Source organism: Pelecanus crispus, chromosome 6 (assembly GCF_030463565.1).
Source record: "Pelecanus crispus isolate bPelCri1 chromosome 6, bPelCri1.pri, whole genome shotgun sequence".
Classification (NCBI taxonomy): Eukaryota; Metazoa; Chordata; class Aves; order Pelecaniformes; family Pelecanidae; genus Pelecanus; species Pelecanus crispus.
Genome location: NC_134648.1, coordinates 6,240,672 through 6,254,237, shown reverse-complemented (window position 1 = coordinate 6,254,237; position 13,566 = coordinate 6,240,672). Strand labels below are relative to the sequence as shown.

Here is a 13,566-nt window from a genome sequence, read left to right as displayed (position 1 = left end):
CGGCGCCTGTCTCCTGCCTGGGCAAGGAGTAAAGCTGTAGGGTAAGGAGTAAGGCTGTTTGTACCTGACACTCTTAGTATACTTAGCGTTCACCTCTTTCTCACGGCGCTGTAACTCGCTTTAAACCGGCTCTTATTATTTAACGCCTTTTATCAAGGCAAATTCTTTCACCCTGGTGTTTGCAAACATTCCTGCACAACCTCCCCGGCTCCGTTACAGCGCGGCAGCCGCTTACTCGACGCCTTCCTTCCCCCATCCCCTGCATTTATTTTCCGAGATATCTGCGTTTTGTGTGCAGAAGGAGCGGGGGAGGAAATCTGCCCGCAAATTCGTACCGCCAAATGGTTTGGGGCCGGGAACGGAGAAGGGGAAATAGGAATAATCGGTAGAACTCGTTTCTCCTCCAGGAACGGGGGTTCCGCGCTCCGAGGCGCGGCGGCGGGGCCGGGCGGGGCGAGGGGGCCGGACCGGGAGCCCCGGGAGCCCCGCGGGCTGCGGCGGGGGACCCCGCGAAGAGCCCGCCCCGCCTGCGCTCCGGAGCTTGGCCTGGGAGCTGGACTGGGAGGACACGGGATTTACCAGGGAAGGCTTCCCACCTCTTTAATAATTTTTCCTCCTCGGTGTATGGTGCTGTTATTGACCATATCCACGATGGCCACTCCCAAGTTACATCGGATCCCGAAGGAAATGCAGAATCCCAGTCCGCTCATGATGGCAATGATGTACCTCCGGGGCAGCCCGAAGCAGGTACAGTCGCACAGCGGGGCTTTCTTCTCGGGCATTTCCACGGGCTTGCCATCCTCCGTCAGCTCGATGGTGTCCCCGGGCTTCTGCCTCTTCTCTAGGACTCTGCCCGACACAAGAAGGGAAAGTCAAGCCCACGGCCGCTTCGGGCAGCTGGAGGCTGAAGTTCACCGCTCCCCCCGCCCCTCTGGCTCGGTAGGGATTGATTTGAGGATTTATCCCTTGTTTTCCATTCACCTTCAGGCGTTCTTTAGCAGTGACCTGTGGGAGTCACGATTAGTCATGCCCAGCTCCCCCCGCCACCCCGCAGGAGCCCAGGGAGGAGCTCGAGCCGAGGATTGCTCATCTATCATTAAAGACTTCTGCTTGGAGATGTAGGACGCATTAAGAAGACATCATCTGTAACCACTGCAGAGGCGCCATGTTGGGCAGCCCAAGAGGCATAGTATGGAAACCGAAACGGTCTTTGGGACAAGGTTTTATTCCCCCCTTGCTGTATGAGAAACCCCAAGGGGGACGATCTTGGTGTGCATCTCGCTTCAGGTCTGGGAACAAAAGAAATATTAACAGAAAGGAGCGGGGGGGGGGGGGGGGGGGGGTCGCGATATTGCTACTTATTTTAGATTTGCAAAATGGCTGTCACATGCAGCGGAAGAAAACCTGACCGTCTTTACAGAACTGGCATCTCCAGAGAAGCCTTTCCAAAAGATCGCATCTGCCCAGCTGCACGGTGTGAGCGTGTGATCGCCCAGCAGGTTTAACCTTCCCGGGTGGGCTTTAAGCTCCATCTCATCGCCCCCAGTCCCTCCTTTTTACATGAGAATCCTATCTCCCAGAAAACAATGTGCGGGACTCTGGAGGGCAATGGTTATTTGCAGCTATTTCGAATCAACAGAAAAACAGCGAAAAAAACCCCGCCCTGCCATCCGCGAAAGGTGACTTCGAACATTTCAGTCTATTTTCTGTGGTGGAAAAGCTTTAAAAATGCCGTGTGGGCAGTAAGAAAGATCGGGTTTATGGAACAAGTGTCCCATGCTGAACGTCTCAATCTTCTGAGATATTTAAGACAGAGAGACGAACCGCTTCCAGCCTAGCTCCATCGCCTGGAGGAGCGAATATGCGAGCATTTCCCGAGCCTCTGGACTCCCCCGCCGCTGCCCTCAGCCCTGCTCTAGGAGCGGCTCCTCACGTCAGAAATTCTCCTCGGAGGAGCACCGCTTTGAGGTTAACTCATCCGGCTAATGGGGCAGTAGCAATTAGCAGAATAAGGCTCAAAAGGTTCGCCGTGCTTTGGAGAAAATACAGGGATTTTCTCCGATAGTTACTCAGTTGAAATCCTCCCGGTTTTTTCTTTGCTGGGAGAATTATTTTCACGCTTAAAGACCGCAGCATTAAGAAATGTCTGAAAGTTGTGAATAAAATAAACCACCGTGGTTTTATGTTCAAAATTCGTTCGTGTGAACAAAGAAGGACGGAGAAGTGTCTTCTCCCTGAATGGGCTCCTAGTCGGGAAGACACTGAGGTATAAGGGACGGGAAAACTATTTTAATTCCAAGGATCGGAAAGAAAATAGGTCAGTCCCGTGCGTTGAAAAAGATTAGTAAATCGCGCATTTGTTAATCAAGGAGGGAGTTCAAACGGAGTTTTGCTGGAAAATACAAACCCCGTTTCTCCCATATTGACTGGGTGACTATACACAAAGCAGTAGACATCACCGGTTTATTTATACATTGTAGAGACTTTTAGGGCGGGAGGGAGGTTTATTTCCTGAATTATATTTTAAGCAGTTATTCTCGATTATCGATATTTCCTTTTCTGACCATTGAAAACGACTTCAATATGACCAAAGCCTGTAAGATATTCACTGCCTTGTTGATGGCTTTGGTTTTGCTTTTGGCTTTTCAAAATTGTACCTTTCCTACTAAAATAGAAATCTTAGTTTTGTCTTTATCACTTCACTGATGTGTCCCCTTTCCTGCAAATGGCAGCAGAAGTTGTGACTCATGCTGTGGAACAGCCCTGTGCCTGTGCCCAGCACTGCCGCATAGGTATGGAGAAGAGAGTTTTACGTGACCTACCCTAGGCAGATAAATCCGCAGTTACCTTTAATCTGTAATTCGGGAAAAAGAAAAAAAAAAAATCCCACAAAAAAAACCACCAAACAAAAAAAAACCCCAAATCCCTAAAAAACCTTCAGGGTAATTTCTAGCAGAGGGGACAATCGAAAATACACTGGAATTTCACAGACTACTCTCAAACGTCCTGGAGGTCACTAAAGTCTCCAGACTGGAGGGAGCACGATGTGTCAACTTTAGTGTGTACACTTTTTAGGTACGCGAGGATTTGGGCTTGTTTATCTGTGTGTACAAGGCTCGAAGAAGGTAGAAACGTTCTGTACACACAGGAACACACTGTTGGGTGATGCTTTTGAGTTTAGCAATTGCAGTTGTGCATTACTTATAAGACAAGCGAATGCTTCTCAAGGCAGACGGATAAATAATTAAACACATCCCTCTATATGTTTCAGCTTCAGGGAAAAAAAAAATCGTTCGGATATCAATTATTTATACATCTCCCTCTGACGACGAATTACACAAGGGACAAGACTAACCGAAACCAGGACAGATTATTATTATTATTATTATTATTATTATTATTATTATTATTATTATTATTATTATTATTATTATTATTATTAAATGATTCGGTAAGGGCGGGGGAAAGATCCCGTGACTGCATTGCAAAATTAACACAGAACAAAATACAGGGAGCTGCTCTCTCCTGATTATGATTTCAAGATGGGATCCTGGTTTTGTGGGAGAAAGATGGGGTAATCTTTCGCTACACATTTACTGACACCGTCTACGAATCAGACAGAGAAGTTACGAGGGTGCCATATTGAGAAGCTCCAGCCCCAGTTTCCAGGATCCAGATTATGCCAGCAGAATCTCGGCAGCCCCCAGCCCCTGCACCGCTCGCCTCCCCAAAGCATCCGACCCCCTTCAGCAGCTGGCGGTTGGGAAAAGCTTCCAGTCATTGCTGGGAAGCGGAGCTCCTGTACGAGAGCTCGGGCTTACCTGTAGAGCTGGCCAAGCGATTTCCCGGCAAAATTCTTCAATCCCTCCTTGCCGGGGGTCAAAATCCTTTGTTTTACCGACTCCATTCCCGCAGGGGTGCACGCTGGCTTCTGCGCTGCTCTGGACCGGGCACCGCTACGGGCAGCGAGGGTTCATGTCGGTTGCATCCCGCAACTTTCGCCCCTGGCGAAGCGGCTGCCCGCGCACCGGCGGGCGCAGGCAGAGCCCGAGGAGGCGTGCGCGCCCGCGCGTGGGAGCGGGGGAGCGGCGGCGTGCGGGGCCGGGGGGGGAGCGGGCGAGGGAGCGCGCCCGGCTGCGGCGGCGGGCGGGGAGCCCCCGGCTCTCCCGGCAGCGCGGAGCCGCCGCCCGCGCTCAGGCGGCCTCCTCGGCCTCGCGGGGCGCGGCGCTGGCGGGCGGAGGCAGTGCCATGCCCGGCGGGGAGGGGACGGGCCCCCCTTGGCGGGAGCGCTGCGGCGGCGGGGCCGGGGCTGGCGCCGGCGGCGTCCCCGGCGGCGGAGGGACGCGGTTCGCCGCCGCAGCGGGGAGCCCGGGAGCGCCCCGCAGCCGCCGGCTGAGCCCCTCGGACGGCCGGGAGCCCCCCGCCCGCGCCGCCCTCCCCGCAGCGCTGCTCCCGCCGCGGCCGCGCAGGTCGCGCCCCGAGGCGGCGGCGGCGGCGGAGGCGGAGGCGAGCGGCCGGCTGCGGGCGCCGCGCCCCTTCCCGTCCTGCGCTCCCTCCCTTCCCTTCCTCCCCTCAGCACCGCGGGCAGCGCCGGCCCCTTCCTTCCCCGCCTCAGCACCGCGGGCAGCGCCGGCCCCTTCCTTCCCCGCCTCAGCACCGCGGGCAGCGCCGGCCCCTTCCTTCCCCGCCTCAGCACCGCGGGGGCGGCCCGCGCTCCGCAGCCCACGGGAGCCGCGCCCTCGCCTCCGCCCGCCGGCCTGGGGGGCCCCCCGGGGCCTTCTGCGGGGCCGGGCCGCGGGCAGCCCCCGGCACGGCCCGGCCGCACGTCGGGGCCAGCGGCGCCGGCCCGGCTGCCCGTGGCGTGGGGACCGGGCGCGGCCTTCGCCACGGCGGGCAACAGGGCCCGCCGCAAGCACGCTGCTCGCCTGGGGCCAGCTGCCGTTCGGAAGGTGGGCTTGTCTCTGTACCCACCTCCACTCGCACAGCCTCTTTTGGATCACATTAAGCATCCGTCAGTGACTGCCCTCTCTCAAGCATCTAATATTTTCCCTCTCCTCCGCCTCCATGCCCCTGAGCAGGCCGGCGGAGCGTTTAGGCGCCGTTCGCGGTATTTACAGCGCTGGAATGAGCTGCGCACGTTCTCAACAGAATTCTTTTTCTTTCCGGAACCTAGCAGTAATTTTCCGACCTGAACGACTTCCAAGTAGACTGAAGATGCAAAACGTGGTATTTCTTTCTAAGTCATAACCGTTACATTTCTCTTAGGCTCCATGTTAACCTTAAAGTTTCTGTAGATTTGTTAATTTAAGAAAACAATGTAAACCCCGTGCTCTAAACAAATCCTTCCAAAATGATGAAGCTCCTTCACTTGCCTAGCTGGTGACAAAATGTGAACGGCGTATTTTAAAAGTCAGATTCCCTGATGAAAACGTGTGTTGCAGCTGGAATGTCCTAAAAGCAAGTGTTCTTTGCCTTTCTATAAATATTTTTTTCTGCTGTTGCCCTCTGGTGGGGGGTTAATGCAGTTTTCCAGCAGCAAAGCACGTTTAAACAAGGCCAATTAATTTAATATTGAAACTCTCATGATGACTAAGCCACGTAAAATTTCAGGATTCCCTTTCAAAGCTGTAAAAGAACTACAAACTACTAGAGTAGAACATAAATTAAAACGATATGTAACTGAAACGTTGCTAATTAGCACCATAACACAGAGCTGATTTCTCAGCCGTGGTAGGTACTGAATGTGGTTTTCAGCGTAGGTTTCAGTGCAGCATCTTCACCACCGTTATGCTGCCGAAAGGCTTTTTCCCGGCCCATGCCAAGCTGCACGGTTACATAAGCAAGCCTTCCCGGCGCTTCCTGGCTCCGGTGTGCCATTGCAGATGCTCACAGGAAGCCCACATGAACAGATTCTTCTGAGGGGCAGCAGGAGCGGGAAATTGTTTAGCAGGGATGAAATGGGATCGGGTTCCGTAACGCAAGCCTGTCAGAAAAGTACCGAGCGCTTTTCTGAGCTGGAATTTGAGACTGTGAAGTCTGCGGGGCAAGGGTGCTTTGTTTATTTGCACGCTACGTACAAGGAGCTCTGGCCCTTCTTTTAGAAAGCTCAGCACTGGCATGTCTTTGATGCGATGGGTACTAGGTAGCAGTAATAATTATTAGTAAAATAATAGCATTTAATAAGTAAATGATGACTGATTTGGGAAAGATAAATAATTTATCGTATCACACAAAAATGAATTTAAAGGCCAAGATGAGACATTCCTGGGTGTAGACTCTTACTAGAGGAGAATCAGTTAGTCCTTAATTGGATAAATTATGCAAAATAGCAAACAACCCTGGTCTAGCCAAATGCTGTAGTGACTAGGCTGCTGCTGTAGTCATCTGAAGTAGAAATTTTATGTCTATCACATGTTATATCTGGATATTCCTGAGTCACATCCTGATCAAGCTCAGGTTTTGGTTTCACATGACGCACTAAAAAGTGCAGTAGAAGGCTAAGGTCGTTAGTGTTATAAAATATGTACCGATTTGTCAGCTTCTTTAACATTATGTATTAGTTATTTAACCTTGGTAGAATAAGCCATTTCTAGAAGAAACAAAACATAGTCCTAATACGCATTATCAAAATTGTTACCAATAATTACTTCTATAATGAATACCTGTTGCAGAGAGAGTCCTCTCACAAAAGGCCTAATTTGAACTCCAGTGGAATCACTGTGAGGTCTTTCCACTGGTGTCAGTGGCAGGTGAAATAGGACGTTATGCAGAAGATTCTAGTCCAGATATCGCTGCTAAATGTTCACGTATTGACCAGAAGGAAAGAGATTCAGTCAAAAGTCACCCGGTAAAAGATGCACTTCTCAAAAAGCTCTAAATATCTGTGGGATGATCTGGTATGATGCAGGATGCTGCAGATGCCTGCAGCTTTTCACATAGAGCAGAAAGCTTATTGTTTAATCCTGAAATCTTGTAATTTCTTGAGAAATACGATTCTCGTCACATGATAAAATTGTCTTTTTCTTTTGCTTGTGTGAAGGCTAAAGGATCGAGTCCTTACCTGCCCTTTTGTTTCTATAAATAGTTCTTTTCTCCAAGTTGCTGATTGAGCTATTTCAACAAGTTAATTGAAAGAGATGAAGAATTACAGATGTGGTTCTTCGCTCATTTTTTTCTTATTGCTATATATCTAATCTCAAAATTTTCCACAATAACCCTTAGTGTCTAAATATAGTATAATCCTTTTAGAGGACTACAAAGTCAACACAGCAATATACATTTCTCTTCTCTAAGTTTTAGTCTTGCTGAAGCAAACTACACCTAAGCTAAAATTTTCATTAGTGATACATACCAGTGATTTAAAAATATGAATTATTTCAATTCCATTTTTGACCATATCTTTGCTGCTGATACACGGCAATATGGATTTGCTCTTTCTCAAGTGTCATACATGCAGAGCTTATAAATGAATATGTATTTTATTATCCATTTTGAAAAATAATCATATATGTTTTGCCTTTAATTCATATGACCATACAGATAAAAATCTAAGAGATTTTGTTTTCCCCATCTACTCAAAGGTGACAAAATACTGCTCTTAATGATACAGTATCATCTTCAGAAATAAATTATGTGCTTAAAATCTTAGTTATGCCATTAAATGCACGCCTGTAATACAGAGTCATTTGGGACTGAGGATAGCATAAACGTGCCTCAAAAATGATCTAATTCTCACTCCTATTTATGGTAGCTGTCCATTGAATCCAATGGAATTTGATGTCATCTTAAGAACAAGCAATTTTTTACCTTCTTTGGGACTATAGAACTGTAAAATCCCAAAGCAATGCCAAAATAATGACCTTGCTTGTCAGACCATCAGGAAGAAAGTTGTCTGGAAGAGGCAACAGCTTTGTAAACTCTTTTTCAGTAAACTATTTATTGAAAATAAATATTCAATATTCCAAAATTTATTGAAATAAAATCTTGTGCCAAGCCCTTGACTGAAGCGACAGAAAGGGGGGACAAAGAGATTGTTGTAAACCAGGAAGTCCCTCATTCTCCCTGGAATTTTGTGAGGGTCACTCCCTAGAACAACTTCGGTGGGCTTTTGTTTCATCCTCCAGTGTCAACAACTGGACAAGGCTCTTGAAAAATCACACAGCTGAGCAATTTGAGGATTGAGATGTAGTGTCCATGTGTTGACATATTAAAGATGTGTCTATGCTGAATCCTGCACTCCAACATGTAAAGATTCCCAAATCCCAGCTAAAACTACATGGAGTTGGTTTGGCAATACTTTATAGATGATTTTGCTTTTTGGAGATATATCCAGCAGTGGCTAAACATATATTTTATGAAACAGCCTTGTTCTTTTCTGTGCATATAACTGCAGACCTAGGTTGTGTGCACAATGGTTGTTATGTCCTGTTGAGAAGTGTATTGCACAACACTGGTGAAAGGAGTAGCTGCAATGTGCCGTAATGCTAGAAGTTCACAGAATTTCTTTCTGTTTCCTCCTGATTTATGTCGCTTACTTCTTGAATGATATTTTAATTTCCTGAACTGTGGGACAGATTGGTAATGTATATGCTATAAAACAAACATGGCAGAAGTTGAACTGTTGGCTCAGATCTTGGCTCTGTATCTCTACAACAGCACGAAGACTGTTTATCTTTCTCGTTTTGTGTCCCAAAGAGAACAGGGTTGAGCTGAAACGTGCTAAAGAATGCATGCATCCGGGCAGAACATACACATTCACATGGAAGGTCACTCTACACCAGCTCGTGCTTCTTGGAAATAGAAATCTGGAACTTTGGGCCAAGATCCCAGGGACAAATAGAAAAATCTAGCAGGAAGCTGGCCGCAGAGGCAAAATAAACTATGACTGTGGATTTTGTCAAGCAAAGCTGTGTAGCTTTTCCACTACTTCAGCTAAGTGTGATATATGACAGCTTAGAGCTTGTAAATTGGGCTACTCTCTTTCAGATGCCCCATCCAGTTGCCAGAACATTATTACATTGCTTTGCCAATAGCCTAATAAGCACAAGGAATGGTACATAATAGAAGACAGAAGTTGCACACTATTTTTTCAGGGTGATTTCTAGTTTTAAGCTGAACTGGAGGTAATTTGCCCAGAAATCTCTGCACTAACATAGATGATGAAATACTCTAACGACCTGCTACAAATCCCAGTATTTGGAAAGTTGCTATTGCTTTCTGAGGAGCTAACAACAGTCATTTTAAAAAAGATAAAAAAGGCATAAAAGTATCTGAAAGCTGCACTTTTTTTTATATTAAGGAATATCATGTTTCTAAGCATATACATTCATAGTGTTAACTCGAACGGCAATGCCTAATTTCCAGACAACCAAGGTGTGTTTGGCTCCTGTAGGCAGGTTCATTAGCGTGTTGAAGCTGCTGCTTCAGCCCTCTTGTGGTAAAAGCCATTAAGGCACTGGAAGTGCGGTCAGCTTTCATGTTCTCCTAGTACAGCGGATTTCACAGTGAAAAAACCCAACCCACCGGGTGATCTGCAGTTACCATATATGACTGCTCCATGGCTGGAAATTTTCCAGTTTCATTACATAAAGATTTATTTATTTCTTCTGTCCTCCCTTTCCTTCCTAAAATCTAGTTTGTTTTTAATATTGGCAACTAGATTAAAAAAGAAAAAAACCACCCTAATAAAAATGCACCCAATGGCAAATGCCTTCTAAATCACAAAAGCAATGATATTTATATTAAAAGTCTTCTCTTTTTTTTTTTTTTTTTTTTTTTTTTTTTGTGGGGAGGGGGGGGTTGCGGGGCGGGGGGGGTACGTCTGTGAAGAAATTTGACAGTATCAAATATATTTATCTTGAAAGTAAATGAGGGTGCTTACCTTCTTCCCAGATATTACAGGAACATCTGTTCCTTTGAATTCCTGTACTGCTCCACGAGTTAAATGCAAAGGATCCCGAAGGACTTCAAGCCATCTGTCATGTTACGCAGACAGGAATGCACCTAACTCCGGGGGTGACCCGGAGCAGCAATTCTCTCAGTAGACAAGAAAGCGATGCAACACTCGGTGAGTGGGATGCAATTACCCACAATGAAATTTAGCCAAGGATTGCAGCATATTATCCTATCTTTTATTAATATGATGGTTAATGATCTTTTATATCATTAATCTATCATTATTTTATTGTTCCATGATGTCTGTCATTGGACTATTTAACAGCTTAGGCAAGGCTTTCACACAAAAGCCAGTCTGGTGTCAGTGCTAGTCAGGTCTCTTGTCACTGCATGGAAAACCTTGAGGGGAATGTACAAATTGAAGACTGTATTATGGTGCCTTTTTATTGCTAGAAGTAGAAAATCAGAACCAGGTTTTCTGAGGCAGCAGTAGTCCTTTCTTTTCTGTTGACTTGTCTCTTAACATTATTTTAAAACGTATTAAGAGAAGTTTGGGGAGGAATTTCTGTTGATTAAGATCACAGGTCACACTGATTTGAACAGGGCTTAAATCTATAATAGACAATCATTGCTAGGGGAACTGTTAAAGAGATACCAAAGGTAATTTCAGATAAGTCATGTGATCAGGAAACTATTCCTGGTGGGAAAAAACAACCCAACACAACTCATAATAGATATTTGGAAAATAACTGTGCTTAGTACAACAGGGAACTGACATCTGAGTTTGCGGGCAGACTCTTGGACTACAGTGTTGGGTCTGGGATTGATATTACAGCCTGAATTTGTCACTCATTTTTTCCATGCCTCATATTTTTTTTTGGTTATGAAAGAGGAAGAATAATCCTTCTTTAGGACAAATATTGATTTGTCAATAGACTAAATTAAACCAAAATATATAAAATTCTGTGTAGGAAGAATGTATGGAGATTCTATTACATGTAAAGCAGTTTCTCTAAGGAGAAACACATACATAAAACTGTAATTAGTATTCTATATCCACAAAGTATGATTCGCTAGTGATTACAGACAGCCAACACATTTCGCCCTCACCACTAGACTCTGCCAGAATAGGTTGCAGTGTTCTAAGGACACTTGTGTATTTTCGACTGCTATACCATAGCTTTTCTATGTGGAAGGGTATTGAGACAGTGTGTATAACTGTAGCAAAAAATAAATAAGGGGGAAGCATGTGTCTTTAATTGATGTTTGGAATTAGTGGAATCTGTAGAAAGTGATTCTCATGCCTTCCCAGGAAAGAACCATGTTTTTCACTGAGGGAGCCTTCCATTCATCCCGTATTTCCTTCTTGAGTTTTATTTGTTGACAAGCTGACAACCATCACATGAATTCAAGACTGACTGTAATCACATTTCATCTCTTAAATTTCCTTGGAATCAGCCTAACACAATTGTCTCCAATCTGGGTCCAAAATAGGAAATTAAGGAATTGGGGGTGGTGGTGTGTTCTTATGTCATGTTTGCATCTGCATCAGATAACACTAATCCAAGCTAGCAATGCCAGCGTATCCTCAAGTAACTAGTATTTTAATCAAAAGACTCCCATCATTTTATTGGTAATATAAAGTAAAATATTGCTTGTTCTATGAGCACCAGAATGAATGCATCTGTCTCCCTGAGGCTTCCTGTCTGCAGTAACCCTAGTTCTCCGCTACTCCCTCCTCGCACCAGGCCCTGGTCAGGATCTCTGAGAACTCCAGTCCTCCCCTGCATGTTCCCTGATGCTTTCCTGGCAGCATCCTCAGTTCCTGTCATGTCATCAGCATGCCTTTTCCCTCTCCCTCATCATGTCCCTCTTATTTTTCTTTACAAAACTTCTTTTTGGTAAACTATTTTTCTGAAAAATGTAGGGAACTCTCTCAACTCTGGCACTTTTATGTTTCTGGCAAATTTGCCCGAAATAGCTTCAAAAGTGATTATGAAGGGGAATGGATGCAAAGAAACCCCAACCCCAAGTGTGTCTCATTTCATTAGAAAACTGGACTGAAACAATCAGCATTAGATGTTGTTGTTTTTGTTGATCTCATGTTTCATTAATAGCGGAAGTTATCTTTGATATTACTCTATCTTTTGAGAAACAATTCCTCTGCTTTCTATAAACCACAAAGGTCTCACCTCTTTTATACAATAAATACTTAAGAAGAGCTAGATACCTTCTTTGGAGAACACGTCCATGGGTTTGAAAGCAGAAAAGTCCAAATGTTCTTTTTCTTACCACAAGATACAAAGGAAAACCAAAGACTGTAAAAGGTTTTGAGGGAATCTGAGCACAGAACCGCTATTCCTGTTGGTTTGTTGAATACATAAGATGTTCCTCATCCCCTGGAAACATTAGAGCAGCACATAATTCAAGATGACAGGAAAACCTCTGCTTTATTTTGGAGCACTGATAATGAGCTCAATGGCGATTGCATTGTGTTCCACAGAGCAGAGGGGAAGACTGGGGGATCACATAGCTAGCTTTAGGCCAAAGCACCCGACCCATCCATTTCAAAATATCTGTGATCTCTAAATGTAACTCAAAATATCAAGTTCTCACTTCAGATCCCTTTTCTGTCACAGGAAACACCTTCAAGCTTAGGCTTCACATGCATTTCATTTTATAATCTGGTGTTTAAGAGTAAATATTTTATATCTATTTTTTCTTACTGTTTGTTATCACAGAGCTGGTGGATTTACTGCTCAATTCCACTAAAAGAAGCTGTGGCTTCGAATGTGTTGTGTAGTGCCATGGGACGATATTAGCTTTGACAGCTACACTACAATGGCGCTGCTCTGGTATGATCAGGGTCTACAGGCACAAGCTGAAATGGGTGGAGTGCTTCTGGGCCCTTATTTAGCACTTTAATTTTATATATAGATGTACCAGATTAAGGACAGGCACATCCACACATTTAAGAGCATGGTCCTGATTCACTTCCAGGTCTGTCTTTCCTCTTCCTTCCCAGGTTCCGCTGGATGTAGTTAGCTAGAAAACCAGATGTTTCAAGGAATGCCTCTGACTTACGCTCTTCCATCTGTGTCAAACTGAGCCCATCGACTCTTGTGTGACTCAGTCTCTGTGTGACCAGTTCTGACGTCTTTAGCTATTCCAGGGCTTCTCCTACAGGGAAGGTGGATTTTAATTACATATTTAGTGGTCTGTTACAAGATGTGGAAGTTCAAACAGTTCAAAAGACTTATGCTCAACCTTCAGCCCTTACCAGGCTCAGGGTTTGCTTGTCTGTCTCTTAAATTGGCATTTTCATCCTGAAAGCCAGGACAAGCTTTTCTGTCTTTTGGTTTTCAGCCCAACAGCCCTCAGCTTAACAGCTGGCATCTACTGGGCCTTCACCACGGACTTTTACTGTGTTATGTCTGGTTATTACAACTCATTCTGTACTTGAGGCACTTTCTGGCTCTTCTTGCGGCAAAGATTTTCTGGCTGCTTCCCTTTTCTACCCAAAGGGCACTGTTTTATGGGCAGTTCTTAACTGGCTTTTTTTCTCACAGCTGGAGAAGTGATCAGTACTACCATTAGTGCTATCTCTGTGTGCTGTGGTGTATGATCTATAAATCCCACTGTTCGCCAAAGCCAAACACTAAAGTGTAGATA

General features: G+C 45.5%; 1 protein-coding gene across 2 annotated transcripts in view; it reads right to left on the bottom strand.

Annotated features, from left to right (window-relative positions):
• Positions 1-3,907, bottom strand: part of SLC17A6 (solute carrier family 17 member 6) — a 31,738-nt gene extending 27,831 nt beyond the window's left edge. Inside the window, exons 1-3 of one of the 2 annotated variants that reach the window (XM_075712523.1) lie at positions 3,822-3,907; positions 3,604-3,606; positions 597-849 (exon numbers count right to left, since the gene is read on the bottom strand). In XM_075712523.1, the coding sequence (XP_075568638.1) occupies positions 597-849; positions 3,604-3,606; positions 3,822-3,907 (342 nt within the window). The remainder of the gene's footprint in view (positions 1-596; positions 850-3,603; positions 3,607-3,821) is intronic. The other variant, XM_075712524.1, reaches the window with a different exon arrangement.
• Positions 3,908-13,566: the final 9,659 nt, after the last annotated feature.